This window comes from Lepisosteus platostomus, chromosome 6, assembly GCF_059453375.1.
Source record: "Lepisosteus platostomus isolate fLepPlt1 chromosome 6, fLepPlt1.hap1, whole genome shotgun sequence".
NCBI classification, from domain to species: domain Eukaryota; kingdom Metazoa; phylum Chordata; class Actinopteri; order Semionotiformes; family Lepisosteidae; genus Lepisosteus; species Lepisosteus platostomus.
Genome location: NC_142616.1, coordinates 43,007,863 through 43,025,566, shown reverse-complemented (window position 1 = coordinate 43,025,566; position 17,704 = coordinate 43,007,863). Strand labels below are relative to the sequence as shown.

General features: G+C 42.4%; 2 protein-coding genes across 8 annotated transcripts in view; both read right to left on the bottom strand.

Moving 5' to 3' along the window:
- Positions 1–228: 228 nt before the first annotated feature.
- On the bottom strand, positions 229–13,149 carry LOC148661748 (uncharacterized). Its single transcript, XM_088635939.1, has 9 exons — positions 11,800–13,149; positions 8,479–8,586; positions 7,651–7,806; positions 4,738–4,845; positions 3,029–3,127; positions 2,840–2,938; positions 2,592–2,690; positions 2,086–2,184; positions 229–1,482 (listed from the first exon to the last, which is right to left on the bottom strand). Exons 1-9 carry the CDS (start codon positions 11,866–11,868, stop codon positions 1,375–1,377), a joined length of 945 nt encoding a protein of 314 aa, XP_088492065.1. The 5' UTR covers positions 11,869–13,149; the 3' UTR covers positions 229–1,374.
- Positions 13,150–13,760: 611 nt separating this feature from the next.
- The window catches only part of ndst2a (N-deacetylase/N-sulfotransferase (heparan glucosaminyl) 2a), a 134,202-nt gene continuing 130,258 nt past the window's right edge, over positions 13,761–17,704 (bottom strand). For all 7 annotated transcript variants that reach the window (XM_088635930.1, XM_088635934.1, XM_088635931.1 and 4 more), the window contains 3 exons: positions 16,807–16,916; positions 15,469–15,571; positions 13,761–15,000 (listed from right to left, as the gene is read on the bottom strand). In XM_088635930.1, coding sequence (XP_088492056.1) covers positions 14,875–15,000; positions 15,469–15,571; positions 16,807–16,916 — 339 coding nt within the window. In that variant the 3' untranslated portion in view covers positions 13,761–14,874. The remainder of the gene's footprint in view (positions 15,001–15,468; positions 15,572–16,806; positions 16,917–17,704) is intronic.

Sequence of the window (17,704 nt, the reverse complement as noted above, 5' to 3'; positions counted from 1 at the left end):
ACACCAGAAAACCATTTCAGAAGGCAATCTGTACTATACTTTGCCATTTGCAGAACGATGCAAGATTTATTTACACCTGTGATTGAGCACATAACATTTTTACATTGTGATGAACAATCAAACAGCTGGACAGTCTATTAGGAAAGAGAGACACACATCACCCATGCATGTAGAGAACCTCATCATATACTAGTTGGGTTTGTGATAATAAGCTCCTCTAACTGGCGATTGAGAAGTTGTGGTGTGAGGTACCAGATAAAAGGTAACAGTCTCACTATAGTTAGATTACAAAATATGGAGAACCTCAATTAAAGCAGGTTATTGTGCTTTTTTTAAACCGGCACTGAGATTTGATTTGGGCAGTTGCCTGATAAGATAATGCTGAACTAGGTTACTTTCACAATTGTCAAGGGCCAGTACAGGTCAGCTGCCATGTCTAAAGTCTATGAATTAGCCAATGAATCAAAGCAGAATCCAACTCAGCAGTTCTTGACTGTGCTGCCCCCAGGTGTCTGAGCAGCCTGGCGACTACAGCAATGCAGAAACATTAGAGTAACACCAGCTTTCCGCCACATTCTTAGGACCTGTGCAGACTGGAACTAGGATATATTCCTAAAATCACTATGAAGGCTTAAAAGAGCGTTTCTTTACCAGTGATCCTTCAGACGTGAACCATGTGCTGCAGGATTTTGAATACGTCACATATGAGTAAAATAAACAATGAATAAAATAAATTTGAATTCACATATATGAGTCTTGTAGAGTTAACAAAGTTTTGTGCTGCAACGTTCGATGTAGACAATTGCGACAGATACCACAATCTAAGACTGCTCACGCAGGAGTTGTGTGGCGTGAGTGAGGTTTAATTCAAATTTGAGGTTTAAGGTGGTTTTACACTCAGAGGCAAATTAAAGATTAAACACTGAAATAGGTTTTGTTTATAATACTAATAACAATCTGGTCAGTGACCTGTCTGTGTGCGTAGGGAAGGAGGCGGTGTATCACAGAATGGTTGGAAAAGACTTCCTTCAAAATGAAACTGAAGAGTTAAGAAAGACAATATGTCTTGTTTTGTGACTCAGATATCTAATGCGACTCTGCATAACTTACCAAAACTAAAGACCTGAGCAATTTCCCAGCATGGAAATTATTTTTTCAATATTTTCACCTAGTTATAGTTCAAAAGTCAATTTAAATTCATTGAGTCAATCAATGGTATCACACATCTTCACCTGGTTTATCTACAGAGAAATAAAGCTTTGCTTCCTGCTGTTGTGTGAATTTGATCCACTCTACAGGCTCAAGAAAAGAATTGCAATCCTCTAGTTTTAAGGATCCTGTTAACTCATGTCTGCAGCCAGTGCAGGCTCAGAGCTATGCTTTGTCTTCCTGTGTGCAGTATGATCTGGGCTCCAGCCTCTCCAGGGCGTCCTTGGTGTCAAACTGCCACTGCAGCACCAGGTCGGTGGGAGTCTTCCCTTCCTGGAACAGAGATCACAGACTGTGCCTCTAATATGCATACTGTATATCAACATCACCGGCGAGCACAGGGTGAAGGCCATGCAATGAAATCAGTCTGAGTTCAGCTGGAACATAAACTAGAAAAGACACTGTGGCTCTCTAGGACAGGGCTTACAGACACCCTAGACTAGCACATAAGGGGAACAGTTCCTTGAAAAAAAGGACATGGGAAACCTGTGTCAAAAGAGAAATAAAACTATTTAACTTTTAATTTTCAAATTGAACAAATTTGTGTTTGTCATTTAGATTGATTTATGTGTACCTGACATACTTAAGACTTGTCATTCTACATTTAATTCAGCGTTTAATATCAAAAGTTGTTCAGGATTCAACATCTTGTCGCATTCCTATGAGAATCAAGCATAGTGCAATATCTGTGCCTGAGGCTGACAGTGACGGCTCTCTGCCAGATAATAAAAAAAACTTAACTAATTTTCGGGGTCTATAGAAAATATTATCTAACATAAATTCTTAATAAAACATTATTTTTGTAGGGTCTTTATTAATGACCCTTGAATCAGGTTGGGTGTACAGCAGCTTAGGAGGCCGCAAACTGAAACTTACAATATTTCTGGCTTTCATGTCTGCTCCATGCAGGGTGAGCATTTTGACAATCCTGTAGCGGTTAAGGCGGACTGCATCATGTAGAGCAGTATCTCCTTCCTGGAAAAAGAAAATCAGTGATAGCCGTTGATCTGACAGTATTGTGTGTTTTGGTTTGTTTGCCTTACTGATTATTAATGGCACTTGTTAAGTAAAGAATGAAACATTGTTCTCTAATTTGTATTAGGAATAATACGTGTACCTTATCGAAATGTATTAGAAATCTTTTCTCCTGATTAAATGCCCCAGGTATCAGGTTTGAACCAGGAACCAAGTCAGAATCTCGTGACGCAGTTCATCAACAGGCATCTGAATGGGTGGCTCTGGCCTTTAATTAAAGATAGGACCAGGCAGTAGACTACACTTTTCCTGACAGAACAGATGGGGGGCTGCTGTTGAGGAGCTTTGGGATGAAAGAACCGAAGCCCTCCTGATGAAACAATCAAGGGCGCAGACGTGTTGCCTACCCTGTCCTTGGAGTTGATTTTGATGCCACTGGAAATGAGATGCTCCACAACATGATAGTGGCCAGTCCTGGTAGCCACATGCAATGGTGTACTCATAAGCTGTAGAGCAGAACAGACACGGCGGGTCAGCTTTTCTACACTTGTCTCACCTACACACACAAACATTTCAAAACAAAAATATCGGTAAAAAGACTGATGGCACAAATGCACTCCTCTTTGTCCCGCGGGATCCACAGAAAGACTCTGACCTTGTCTTTCACATTGAGGTCTGCTCCCCTGCTCTGAAGAATCTTGACAACCTCCAGCCTGCCACCACGACAAGCCCAGTGCAAAGCACTGCAGTCCAGCTGAGGGGAAACAGACAGTCACTGCAAGGCCTCCACATGTTGTGATTATGTGTTGTGTTATTGTGATTAGACGACTTAAAAGTCTTGTACCCGGTCTCTGAAGTTGACATCGGCTCCCTGGTCCAGGAGCTTCTGGACAATGTCATAATGACCCTCCAGAGATGCTCTGTGCAGTGCTGTTCTCCTGAACTGGAAGACAATAATCAAAACATGTGGCTTTTTTACTTGTGGGGAAATGCTTTGCAAAATATGATCAGGGAAAATCTGAAGAGCCATTACTCACTATAAAACATGCCTTACATCCTTAATCAGAATTAGTAGTATTAGTAATTAGCAAGTAGTATTAGGATTAGTAATAATTAGTAGTATTAAAAAAGGAATAAAGGGAATGCACACACAGAGACCATAGAGGTGCTGTCTTTTTCTGTCCTACTATTATTATTCATTTAGCATTGATAACCAGTCAGTTAAGCTAAAATAACCTAGTATTGACATAGCCACCTCTATAAAATGGGATTTTAAAGTGTTATTGACATCTCCTTTTGTAAAAACTGTGTGGAAAATTAATTTAGTATGTTTACTTTTTAATCCATCCATCTGCTTAATCTAATTCAGGGTCGCAGGGGAACCAACGCCTATCCTAGCAAGCAACAGGCGCAAGGCAGGATACACCCTGGACAGGACGCCAGTCCATTGCAGGACGCACACAGATTGGATACACAATAACACAAAACTGGAGCTCTTGGAGGAAACCTAAATATGAGGAGAAACAACTCCACACAGATAGGATCCCAGGTCCAGAAGTGAATTCCAGCACTGCATGCAGCATTGCTAACCACTGCACCACCATGCCACACCTACCTTTTAATCTTCTAACCTGAGATAATACGGGATTAATACTATTTCATTTTTTTTCACCAACCTTTTACTGTTATGGTATTGAAAAAAAACATTGTGCTTTGTTTTTAGCTTCTGTTGGAAAGTCTACTGGGCATTTCCTATATTTGTATACAGTTACACCTGTTGCTTTGCACACTCTTTATCATTGGTCTCTTCACGCTATCAGCAGAACTCTTTCTTCCTTCTGATTTTTGTCATACAATTTACATCATATTTTCATAGACTTAAACTTGTTTACTTGGACTTATTTACTCTGATTAAGTCTTAATCAAGACATAAAAGGTTACAGCCTCTGAATTCCCAATGGTAAAATACCAAATTATATGTGGGAAGTTGAAATCATCTATTAGGACAGTTACTTTTGCTATAAATCTTCTTGTTATACCGGTCTTTCATTTTGATTATCTACAGCATTTACCTAAGGTTAAGCACAAATACTATTTTTGTACAATTATTATATCTACATTCTAAGCTACCTGTATGCTCTTACATCAGTTCCGTAATTTATTTTTGATAGACATTTCCACCCCACCTCCTCTTCTATCTAACCAATCAGTCCAAAAAAACTGTGTACCCATTCATTTTCTATTTGGTTCTCTCTTTCTCTTTAATCCATGTCACGGTTACATTTAAGTCACGGAATGGAGTCCAGTTGAAAACAAAAACATCATTAGGAGTTATTTTTGTAACGATTGTGAGTGGCTGTGCTGGCATTTGTTATGATAACCTATATCTTGAAAGAGTCTACTGAATCAAGATGTATCACCAGGTACATACAGCTATTATGTTCAACCTTTTAACTAGGATACCCCAACAGGAACAGGGCACCACTTGGGTTGTAGGGTATCTGCAACCACAAACAGTCCAGAAAAGAGAGGAAGAACAAGATGGCATCATACCTCATCACAGGAGTCTGGATTTCCTCCATTTTCTAAGAAATTCTCCACAACTTTGATCTTCCCCTGTACAGCAGCTTGCAGGAATACAGACACCTCCACAGGCCCCATCTGTTCCCCAGAGAGACATAAGAGTCAAGGTCCTTATACACTGATGTGCAATCTTACAGAGCTAATCTCACATTCAACTGAAATGAGAGGATTTGGGGAAAATTACCATAAAAGCATATCTTATATTTATAATAAGAACTAATTTTTTTTTATTCTGTGATGCATTGAGAGTGGATCAGACACATTTTCCTCCAAATTAACCATCTGCTCCATCTCTTTTTCCATTAGCATGTTAATTAGCTGCCTTGTTCTGTAAAACATGTATGGAATTTATAGACAGGTTTTGACTTTTACTCAAGCTGTGAAAGTTGTTTTCATGGCAGTTGTTCTGTAATCTCAGCTGTAAATTAAACAGCAAAACTTATATGGGTTTGTGCATCGACTTTGCACGTGTACTCATTTTGTGCCACTATTTATAATTTCACATTGAAGAGGCATATCACAGCTTCTCATATTGTCAAAACTATTAGAATTCCATGATAAATAGTTATGGATGTAAATATTGGTAAAACTGTTGTTAGTGACTACAGAAGTGTCTTGAAGAATCTAGCTACAATGGGTAACACCTGGCTTGTGTTTACATTTTGAATTTTCTGAGCTTCAAAGCAAGGAGATGGTTGCTAAGATGTACGGGTCTGGGATTCTGAGATCAAAGCCATTGTAAACTTAATTTAGCCATTGCTTTACCCTAGTTAATTAAGTTCTGGGTAAATGATTAAATGTCAACAGTCTAGGAACACAGGATGAAAACAAGGAACAGTCAGAAACACACAGAAAAAGAGACAGGAATGATCACAGAAAGGCAGAAGGCAAGAGCTCCTTGTTCTGATCATCCATGAAGACCAGATTGGAATTAAGTATTTGAACCTTGTAAAAGATCTTGCTATTCTGCTGTTGTTAGTAACTTTGATTTCATGTGTAAAGCATCCCTTGGTTAAAAACAACCTCTCCTGGTTAGTGGGTGTATTTTTAGAATAGGAAAATACTGTAGGTTCCATTTCATTTCGCAATATCCAGGTTTACAGAGAAAGAGATTTAATGGTAGGACGTATTCTCTTTAGTTTAGAAGGCAGCTTTCTTTTCTTTTGGCCTTTGTAGGAGTTATATAAAAGTTGAATACTTGGTAGCAGTCTGGGGTTTTTCTGGGTGGTTAGGAAATAGGCATCTGAAAAGCCTTGTTAGAAAGTTTGTACTGTACATAGCGTGCTTTTACGGTATGTTGTATGTTTATGCTGTGTGCTGTTTAGTGTGTGTATCGTAATTGTTAATAAATATTTGTTTAACCCAGTATGTCTGAATTATTACTCTTGTCACCCAAGTTGTGCCAGAAAACCAAGATGTTCAGATAAATTATTGGCAAAATAAGTCTAATTCGGGTGTTATGATTATTTATTTTAATAATTGATTAATCCACTCAGCCTATTCCTGATATCCAGTACTTCGTAACCCCCTATTCCCGAATTATTTCTGTTACACCACAGGTGCTGCAGGGCAGTTCTGTGGCAAGCTGACAGGTCGGAATGCAAGTGATGAGCTTCGGGAGTTTCCGGATGGCTTTGGAAAGCAGGGAGGCAGCGAGCTCCAGCCGGCAGGCAGGCTGAGCAGACAGTGTAGGGAGTTGATGAGAGAAGTGAGCAGGCAGGAGGCAGAGGAGTGACACTGTGTCGGGGGGACAGTGAAATGACATTAATGAGATGGCAGAAATAAAGTAGGTTGTTTGGCGGCTGTCCGGGCAGGGCAGAGGCAGGGAGCCGCTGAATGGAGCTCTGTGGATGTCTGGATGGCAGACAGCAGCTCAGCGGATTGCAAAGAGCAACAGCTGAATGAGAGCTTCCCAGGACAGCAACAGCAGGGAAGGTGCAGAGATGCTACCAAAAACTTAAAAGGGAGAAAAAAACTCGGCGAGACCGGGGCATCTAAAAATATTAATGCTTTAGGTCAAGGGACTAAGACAGAGCTAGTGGTGTCACGATTATAGTCCCCCCTCCTTAAGGGTGCTCCAGCCCTTTCACTTTAGATTTAATTCTGTGCACCTGACCCCTTTTCCCAGCCCACCTTAAAAGCCAGGCGCTGACGTTCATCCTGGCTCTGCATCTGGTTTCCGCACCGTGCGAGTCTGGGACCTGGAAGTGCCCGGTCCCGTTAAGGTTTTAATCTCTGTTCCCGTTCCCTGTCCGCCGGTTCCGACCCGGTTCATGGTTTTAATTCCTAGTTTGGATGGATCACCTGGCTATGGACTTATTCTTGTGTTTTTGGATTCCCTCTATGAATTACTTCTGGATTGTTTGCCTCGGCCACACCTTCCCCGTGCACCAGCACACTTTGGACACGCCCCCCTGTTTTCAGCCCCGTATCCCTGCATTACCTTTTCCTAATGTTTCCCACTTCTTCGGATTGTGTCGTCCGCATAGGGTCCAGAAAGAACTGTTTGTTACAAGTGGCTCAATGCCGAAGCATCAGTTTAGCAGGGAATTGTGCCTTTAATAGGCAGATCTATCAGGGGCTTGATTCTTAGATGGGCTGTCTGACTGAAAGATTGATCGAGCAAGGAAGCAAAGGAGAGACAGCCTGAGTGAGTTCTCACGGGGCCAGTGGACTGGCTAGTGCTCGTGAAAATGTCCCAACTACCCATGGCAACGTCGGGCTGCGAGCTGCTCCCAGCCAAGGTGTAAAAATTCCAGTACAGAAAGTTGATCATGAAAACCAGCAACTTGAGAAAAAACAACTATAAACAAATGTAAAACTAGACTGTAACTACATTCCTCAAAGCCATAATATCCGCCTTGACTTCCAGAATGAACTCACAATTTCCTGCTCTGCAGACACCCGCTCAACAGGGGGCGTCACCCTCTTCTTTCTGCTCTTCCTTTTCTTGCGGAGCTCAGTGAGGTTCCCAGCCCCGCCAAGATCGATGATTTCTCTGCGCAGGTCTGACGAGGTCTTCCTCACACGCTCCTGAGCCTGAAGGAAAACCAGGCTGCTCGATCACAAGTACCCATTCACTACCTCTGAAGCTCTAGACAATCCACATTTTGCAGGGGAATAACATTCAAAGCGCCCTTAAGGCTTTATATAACCTGTCATAGTAAACCAAATTCGGGCATAGTTAAATCAAAATAGACACTAATAAAGGAACAAGTAAAGGTTTATTATGTGCTAAAAAAAGAAGAAAAGAAACACATTTAATAATAATAATAATCTCCGCTCTTTGACTTGTTACATATCTTGAGTGGAGTGTGGTGTTCCTGGGATTCCACTCGAGTCCCAGTGAGAGACGGACAAAGACATTAACACCAGACCACCACATTGTTACACTCATGACTACCTAACAATCTAGGATTAACTGTCTTCGCAACTAAACCCCTCCCTGGCTAATATCCCTGGGCACCTCCACCTGAACTCTGCCCACAGCTCCTATGAGAGCCCATAGCAAATCCACTAAGACCTGGAATCTCCCTGTTACACTACAGAACACCTCCTGCTCCAGCCTTTCCAGAGATCTGCATATCATCTCTGAAATACTAAAATACTGTTTCAGTAACGGTATTAGGTGGTATGTGTGGGTTTTAAAACTTAAACATGTGACAGAATTAGGACTTGCTGAGACTGACAATCACAGTTTTAAACCTTCACCTGGATTTTTGTGATCTCGTTATGTTTTGACACGTTCATCTTCTCGTTCTTCAGTTCCTGTGTATCCATTTTCATGAGCCCCTGCTTCCATAATTGCCCCCTGACTTTCTGAAAAAGAACAGGAAAACATTGTCAGTAATATCTGTCCTACATCTATCCCTGCAAAGGGTCCAACTGAATTCCCCAGACCTGGAAGGGCTTCATCTCTTTGCTGTTAAACCATTCTTCTGCCAAACAAAATGAAATGTAATGCTTTGTTTAGGAGTTAATTTCAGAGTGCAGTTTTGCCACATTCTTTGAAATGCATACAGTACAGTGCAGACATAGGTCCAAATGTTTTAGGCTTATGGCACGTCAGATACGCAGAGTGTGCAAGTTTGGAAATTCAGATCCAGAGAGAAGATCTCCTACTGGTTCACCAACTCTATATGCAGTTGTAACCTAGTATTTCTTAGAGGTTTCCCATTTCTAAGGGAAACTCCAAGGATAGAGATACATCTCAGGGAAGTGCCCCCCAATTAAAAGTTTTTTTATGTAATAAAATCTGTCCTAAAGGTTTATGAGATAAAGTCTGTATTAAGACTGAAAGACACTTTGGAATACAAATGTCCTGTTGGTGACACAGCCAAACTACATAATTGTAGACTAATACTGTATATCACTATTATGGGTGGTGTGGTGGCACAGTGATTAGCATTGCTGCCTCACAGCGCCAGGGTCCTGGAGTTCTGGAGCTGGGGTTCTATCTGTGTGGAGTTTGGACGCCTGCCCTGTGTTCAAGTTGTTTTCCTGCCACAGTCCAAAGACATGCTAGTAGGTTAACTGGCTTCCGAGAAATCTGCCCCTGGTGTGAACATGTATGTGTGCCCTGTGATGGACTGGCACCCTGTTCAGGGTGTACCCTGCCTTGTGCCCGTTGCTTGAAGAGAGAGGCTCTAGTTCCCCCGCAGCCCTGAACTGGAATAAGTAGTTAGAAATGGATGGAAGTATATTACTATTACATGTAAGGGTGTAGGTATGATAATTAGGGCTAAACCAGAAGATTATCTGTCTGCCATTGGGATTCTAGGGGAAAGTTAAACAAGAATTTAGAAAAGGCACGTCTTGTTTAACTAACTTCTTGTTATAGTTTTTTGAATAAGCAACAGATGAAGTTGCAAATATGGCAAGTTTTTCAGAAGGCTTTTTATAACATTCTACATAAAAGATGGATTCTTATGTCGAGGGCCTCTGAAGTAATGAATGTATTTATATTGAGAAATGATTGATGTGAAGAAAACAAGAGGAGAGATAAGGATGGTTTACTTACTGGAGTACCACAGGGTATGAGCCTTAGGATCTCTGCTCTTCAACATATGACAGATTCTAGCATAATGATAATCAGCTAATCACATTTGTAAATTATAACAAAATAGGAAGTTGAACAAACAGAAAAAAATATACAAAACGTTTTAGGAAAAATTCCATAGAGATCATATTTAAGTAGTGAGTCTACATACAGGTAGAAAAAAAAACACACCGGAGATGTTGGATGGGAAACTATAACAATGAAATAGTGTTTATGTTGACTTAACACTATTTTCCTCTAGAGAAGTATGGAGAAGCAACACAAAATGAAAACAGAATAGTAGCATATGTTGATGTAAGGATAGAATTTTTAAATTTAAAAACGGAGGAATGTTGAAACGATATAATGCACTTGTAAAACCTCATTTAGACTACTTCTTGGTCACTAAAAAAGAACATTACCAAAGAGATGTGCTGCTCCCGAATTGGTTCTAAGAAAATTGCTAAAATCATTCCAGGGCTTAGAAAACATCCTACATTGAGCTCTTAAAAAAACAAATATTGATAGCCTTGAATACAAAAGACTGCATGTGGATAGGGGAGGCAGTGGTGCATTCCAGTCTCAAAGTGCTGGGGCTCTGGGTTCAATTCCTGGGCTGCTATCTGTGTGGAGTTTGCGTGATCTCACAGTGTTTGCATGAGTTTCCTCCCACAGTCCAAAGTTATTCTGGCAGGTAAATTGACTTCTGGTGTGAGTGTGTCAATGTGTCTGTATAAGACTGGCATCTTGTCCAAGGTGTATCCTGCCTTGTGCCTGTTGCTTGCCAAGATAGGCTCGGGCTCTTCTGTGACCCTGAATTGGATGAAGTGGTAAGAAACCGGATGGATGGATGCATGTGGATAATGAATTGAGTATTCAAGAACTTTAAAGGCATCTAAAGGGCATCACAGGGTCAAGCCAGTGCATATGTTCCGAACCAGCTGTGAAATACAAACCAGGGGTACAAATGGTAAGTAAACTGCAAGGAGGCACTTCTTCATGTAAAGGGTCATAGAGCTAAAGAACAAGCTGTCCAGCCACATTGCTGAAGCAGATACTCGAGCTTCTTTCAAAGACGGCTGATTGATTTTTAAAAATCAGTTACTGTATTCTTGCTTCTATCAAGCGAGCTAGAGATGGGCCCTTGTTCGTAACCTTTCTTCTGGTTGTTTAGAAAAAGTGACATAACTTAAGCCATAGATAGCGCCTCATCTTACTTTCCAGTCCACGAGCCATCTTTCAGCAGGGCCCCAAAGGAAGCGTGTTCTCTGTTTCTTGTATAGATATCACTGGAGTTGTGCCATATCTGCTTATCCATGACTGTTTTGACTGGAACATGTTGAGCATCCAAAACATGGCATCCTTTTTGTTTAGGTTTATTTAAATTGTAACATTTCTATTTATTTCAATAAAAACACACATTCAATGCGATCAATTTAATTACAACAAAGTCAAGACGCAGAACACCATAGGTCCGTAAATGTACCTTGTTAACAGTGTAAACTGGGAGTTTAACAGCCCAAGTTTATGTGTAACTTGTACATTCTATCTTAACATCATAATATACTGTATACAGTAATAAGGATATGTTTTAAACAACTTTTCACTGCTCTCCATGTCCCCTGTACTGTAAACCTTGTTCAAAATTGCCTTTTGTCCCACACGCGACTAATGGTTGACAGAGAACAACGTCGGATGTTTCACAGATTCACTCGTACCCTGATAAGACTCAGTGCAAGTAACGTTAAACATTACAGAGTTAACCAGTCGTCATTATCAGCACAATCCTGCTTGAAACACGATAAATACCGAAACAAAACTAGGAAAACAAATACTAAAAGACAGTCGTGTTTGTCGGTGCTTTCCTTGAATAACAAACTATAAACAAACATGCAACTACCTAAATTTAACTATGTAACTTATTTTAATGAACCTATTTTGAAATGAAAGTGATGTATTTGCGTTGTAGTTGCGTTCCCGGTTTAAAAAAGTACCTCGTTTTTCTCCTCTTGCTCCACCTTCTTTTCAACCAAATTGGTTGCCCGCTGAACATCGTGGTCCATCGCAGTATCTTCGTTGTGGAAACAAAATCGCTCGCGTTTAATATAAACTACATAAGGAGCTTAAATATTCCAAAAATAGGAGAAACCAAGTCAAAAGAATTTGGAAAAATTATTAAGTGCATTCGTTTATTTCCCCCACAAACTCATTAGTTGATTAATAAATTCCTTTGTTGCATCTCCACGAGTTATTTTGAGTAATGTACTGTAAAACCGACAACGCTTTCCAATGTTGCACTGGGGGAGGGTGATGTGTCAATAGCTCAATGGCTAGAGGGGCTGTTATTTTAACCTGAGGAACGCGGCGTGCGCATTGTGTCACCCAGCGGCGGACAGGTGCGAGCTCAAGCTGGCCGCGTCCCCGGCCACACGACCGCGAGTCTGTGTCATGAGCTCATCCGCGGCCGGCGATAGCCTCTGCGCTTCCAGGAGGTGACCCCTCACCGCTGCGCTTCGGGAGATTAAGCGGTTCATTTACAGTATGTCAAGTGAATGCTTCTACAAAAATACTTTTTTGTGTACAAAAAGTACACGACACAACTGTCAAAATATAATTACATCTGAAATCACTACTGGACACCAAAAGCCCCAAACCACATAACCCCTCCTACGTATGTGACAGAAATCCGCTTGTTTTTACGCGACACACAAACGCTTCGACATACTAGCACCCTCTGCGCTAGACTGTGTACAACTAAGAACCAGTTTGAGTAATAGATATTTTAAACGAAATAATTTAGTTCCAAGTTATAATAACGGCGGGCGTTTAACTTACATTTAAGCGACGCATATAAGCGAATTTAAAGATAATCTGCAGGAATGTGGCCACAGGACTAAGGGTACTGTAATGAGGGGACATACCTGACAGAAGACCTTCAATTCTCTTGCGAAGAACAGGTGGTGAACAATGCAATCCACATTGCTGGCACTGACTGATCTTGCAGCATCCACGAACGAGTTACAGCATGTAAATTTTCCCATTGACTTTGAGCCAACTCCTACTGGCTCTCCTAATACACAACATTTCTTTTTTTTAAATATAAGATTTTAGATGAATTGCTATGGGCAAACCACTGACTAAATTAATAAAAATAATAATGATAATAAAAATAATTGCTTACACTTATATAGTGCTTTTCTGGACACTCCACTCAAAGCGCTTTACAGGTAATGGGGACTCCCCTCCACCACCACCAATGTGCAGCAACCACCTGGATGATGCGACGGCAGCCATAGTGCGCAAGAACGCTCACCACACATCAGCTATCAGTGGAGAGGAGAGCAGAGTAATGAAGCCAATTCATAGATGGGGATTATTACAGTAGGAGGAAATTTGGCCAGGACACCGGGGTTACACCCCTACTATGCCCTGGGATTTTTAATGACCACTGAGAGTCAGGACCTCGGTTTTACGTCTCATCCGAAGGACGGCACCTGTTTTACAGTATAGTGTCCCCGTCACCATACTGGGGCATTAGGATCCACATGGACCACAGGGTGAGCGCCCCCTGCCGGCCCCACTAACACCTCTTCCAGCAGCAACCTTAGTTTTTTCCAGGAGCTCTCCCATCCAGGTGCTGACCAGGCTTACACCTGCTTAGCTTCAGTGGGTTGCCAGTTGTGAGTTGCAGGATGATATGGCTGCCGGCTGTCTAACAGAAACTGAAAGAGAAATAACCTGACCTTTTGCTCACACTCTTCCTATATTCCTTGTAGATCAGCATGCTTCTGTTGCTCTGCCCTGAAACTCTGCGTTCGTCCCTTTCATGAATATCAGTCAGCACTTGTGCTTGAGTGGCTATAGACCCCGTCCCTTACCATCCACAGCACACCCCTGCTTGCCTGAATCCGTCCATGAGCTGACCTCGAGCCACAATAAGACAGCAGACAGTCACTTCAACCTCTCCTTTACGTTTATTTAGAGGCGATACTGTGTCGGTAGTTTTTTTTAAATTTTTTAAAGAGTTTTTACAAAAACGAAAAAGACAGCAGCTCATGTTATTAAAGACAGACCACAGTTTGGACATACACTGCCCCCAGCTCCTGCTCTCCCCACACTCCCCAGCAACAGTTCATTGGATCATCATCGAGTTCCTATGATGCTCTTCTCAGTATTGATTCCTAAACCACTGTGCAGCCGCAGCTTCTAAAAGTTAAAATATCGCTATTTGGAATGTCCAGTTCTTTCAGAAAGTAGCTTTAAAAATTGTCCACCACCCGGCACGGGCAGGCTGGCTTGACCACAATGCTGGTCGCGCTTGGTGTGGATTCACGCTCGTCTGAGAGTCCTGGGGTGAATAAAAGCAGCTTCTGTTCCTGCAGATTCATCTTTCTCCACAAGCTTCATATTTAAAAACGCTCCCCCCCCCCATCCCACCCCACAAAAAAATATACAACCGCTTTGAAATGTACAATGTTTTACAATCATTCTGATTAAAAAAAAGGGGTTGTTAGAAGGCGGGGATCTCCAGTTCCTTCTGTGAGTCTGTGTAGTGTTTCCCACGTGTCCCTCTTAAGTGGGTGGTCTTGCTCAAAGAGGGGGTGATGTCATCCACTCGCCGTCCAATCCTGGCTGCAGTAACTCCACAAACTGTACGGCAAGTGCATGCATTGGAAAATAAGGTGCAGCCAATTCATAATACATTTGTGCCTACAGCCCTGACACTGAGGGCCTTCCGTCCATTTACACGTCCTCCGCAGTCCTCCCAACATTCTTTGCTACAGTAGAGTATGGGCAGAAAAGGGAACCCTAGAACACTTATCCGCTTGACGTCTGCCAGCTCTTTCTAGCCACTAATTACTGCTCGGCTGACAGCAGCCTGGAACACAGCACAGCGGTCCCCTCTCTTTTTCCCTGACCTGTCTGTGCGCCCCCCTGCTTTGATCTAGGCTCCTCCGTAGTGATTTCTGTAGCTCTCCAGGTAGGACCGTGGTCTTTGCCCCTCTCTGCCCTGGGCACACTGCTCCACCGTGTGGCTGGACCCCCGGTCCAGCGGGCAGGGGGTGGCCTCAGCTCCAGCTGGTGTTCTGCAGCTCCTCTCTCAGCCATGCGGGCAGCGCCTGGCCCAGCCGGTTCAGCAGCTTCAGCAGCTCCATGTTGTGGTCGCGGAAGTACTCGGTCAGGAAGGAGCGCGTCTGGGGAAGGGAGAGTCACTGTCAGGCAAACCGAAGCAGCTTCGCAACCTGCCGTTGTGACGTAAAGAGGGATTGACTTGAACTATATTTACAGTCTGACAATTCACGAGCAATTAAGAGTTTAAACTAAATAACTCAATGGAAGATATAAATTGAGCCACGCAATTAATTAAATTTGGACAAAACGAATCTTGAAAGGGAACAGAGTTGGAGTGTGATCACATAGTGTGAAATGTATAAAGACAAGGCATGCACTTACTAATGCTATTATGGGGACCAAGAAGCATGTTTCTAAAAAGCTTTTGTAGGCTGATATTTCAAAGAGAACATTGCATGATTTCCAGAAATATTCCTCCCATATTAATTGCCTTGCTTTATATCAGCAGGTCTATGACCAAGTGAAGGAGGCCTGTGGAGGCCTCTCTGCTGTAATACCCGCTTGCTCTAAATGAGAAACCAACGAGGCACCTCTGGATCCATGTCAGGGTATTTCCTGCCTTTGCTCTTTCCCAGACACTTGGCTCGGCCTCCCTCCTGCCGCTGGCACCAGAAGCCCTTGCTGTCATCAAACCTGGAGCACAGGCAACAGAAGAGCACACACGTCACCCCTGGAGAGTCTCAGCCTCCTGCGATTTCCGCTGCAGCCCACTTCCTCAGCTTCTTAGGTGATCTAGCTACTTAATTACCTAGTCCAATTAAAGATGTATTTCAAATGTGTTGTAGTACACACTATACACCTTTAATCACCAAGTTTCTTCTGAACCATCAGAAGTAATATGTTAGAAAACAAATGAGGTATTTGAGATTAGCACCCCTTAACACAATTCAGAAAACCTAGTCTTGTGAAATACCTTGTTATATTGTGGCTGCTAGGATCCTTCATTTGGAAACCTTCCTGTTGCTTCATGTTGTTCACGTTATTATTAGATCCTCACTGAAATGTTATAGTGCTCAAAAGCCCAATTAACAGAACAGGGTTTTCTCATGTACAGAGTATAAATTCATCCATACATCCATTTTCTATCTGCTTCATCCAATAAAGGGAGGCGGGGGAGTGGGAGCTGGAGCCTAACCCCGCAATGGGTTGAAGGCAGGATACACTCTGGGTGGGATGCCAGTCCATCACAGGGCAGACACTGACACACTCACACCAGAGCCAGAGTTTCCTCAGAAGCCATTTAACCTGCCAGTAAGTCTTTGGACTCTTGGAGGAAACGGGAGCACAGGGAGGAAGCCAAGTGAACACGGGCTGAACACACAAACTCCACACAGATAACACCCCATGTCTGCAACTGAAAGGACCCCAGAGCTGCCAGGCAGCAATACTGAGCCGTGTGCCATTATGTTTCTCTCCATTAGAATATACCACTTCTATTGTTTAATAAATAAGTGCCATATCTCCCAGTTTCTACCTAATTACATTTAAACACAAAAGAGTAGTGCTGTATGTTACGTTTCTATTCAGGTCTTAAACTGCAGTGAAGAAATCCAAGAACTACTGATCAAAATGAATGTTTTGGTGGTGGATCTCCTTCAGGTGTGGCAATGACAGTGGCGCCACTGAAAAAAGCACAGACACTCCACGTAGTGTTTGGAAAAATATTCTGATTTCACTGCCATTTCAGTAGGTCATATATAGGAATATTTCAGAACATTACATTCAGTTTTCCTAACTCAGTTTGAAAGATTAAATAAAAAGCCTGCTAAGCTACATAAATAACACCCTTCTTTCTTCATGCAGTACCTCACTCATTCACCCACCCTTAGGAAAACCACTCTGCAGAGGGTTTTAGAGGAGAAACTCACACAAGGGCCTGGGTGTAGTTGAACAGAGGGGTGACTCCAAGTAACCTCTGGATGCCCTCCATCACCAGAGCAGGGTTGGAACGCAGCTGAGTGCCATCCACAATGAGCAGCTAGAGAGAAGAGGGCAGAGGAGAGATCAGTGGTGCAGGGCAGCAACTACTCACACAAGGCAGGAAAGGGGCCGCACTACAGTGCCACATGGCAACACCCACTGCCACTGACAGAGGAGCTACAAAAAAACTGAAAACTGTCAAGAAGACATCCAAAGAGCAAAAAAAAGATTCCCAAAGGAGAAAAGGCTGTTCAACTCACTTGGCTGTTAGTACTGTAGGTAACTGACTGGAGGATTTAATCCAGACAGTTCTTGAAGGAAGCCAGGGTATTGGGTTCGGCAGCATGGCTGGGTACTGTAGCTAGTTCTAGACTCCCACCACCCTTTGAGTAAAGCAGTGCCCCCCGTTCTGTTTTTGCATAATGCCTTTTGCTCAAGAATTTTAAATACCCATATCAGGTCTCCTTAGTCTCTATTGAAAATCAAGAAGATCTTGTATCAACACCAACTATCCTAATGGTAGAATTAAGGCACTGAACACTAAATAATGTCTCTTCTAGCTTCTAGACTGGGCAACATTTTTTTACTTTCACTTTTTTCAGGTGTTTTCCCTACCATATAATGGTAATGAATCCTGACCCCTTCATTACCAATTTACAATGATTATGCCACGCTAGTTGGAAACCCAGTTGTCTCTGGAAATTTAGCAGCAACCTGGGAGTGAATCCCAAAGCATAGGACACCAGAACTCCGCAGGGCAAACACACAGGCACACAGGGGACAATTCAAAGACACCAATTCATCCAGCTACCAGGTCTTTGGAGAAAACCCACTCGAACATCATAG

What these genes read in the sequence shown, in the direction of transcription:
- LOC148661748 (XM_088635939.1), bottom strand. Translation starts at nt 11,868, where the DNA reads ATGGACCACGATGTTCAGCGGGCAACCAATTTGGTTGAAAAGAAGGTG. An exon ending in TGTCTGCAGAGCAGGAAATT is followed by an intron (nt 4,846 to 7,650) that starts GTGAGTTCATTC and finishes TCTGGGGAACAG; the next exon opens with ATGGGGCCTGTGGAGGTGTC. An exon ending in ACCTCAATGTGAAAGACAAG is followed by an intron (nt 2,691 to 2,839) that starts GTCAGAGTCTTT and finishes TCTGCTCTACAG; the next exon opens with CTTATGAGTACACCATTGCA.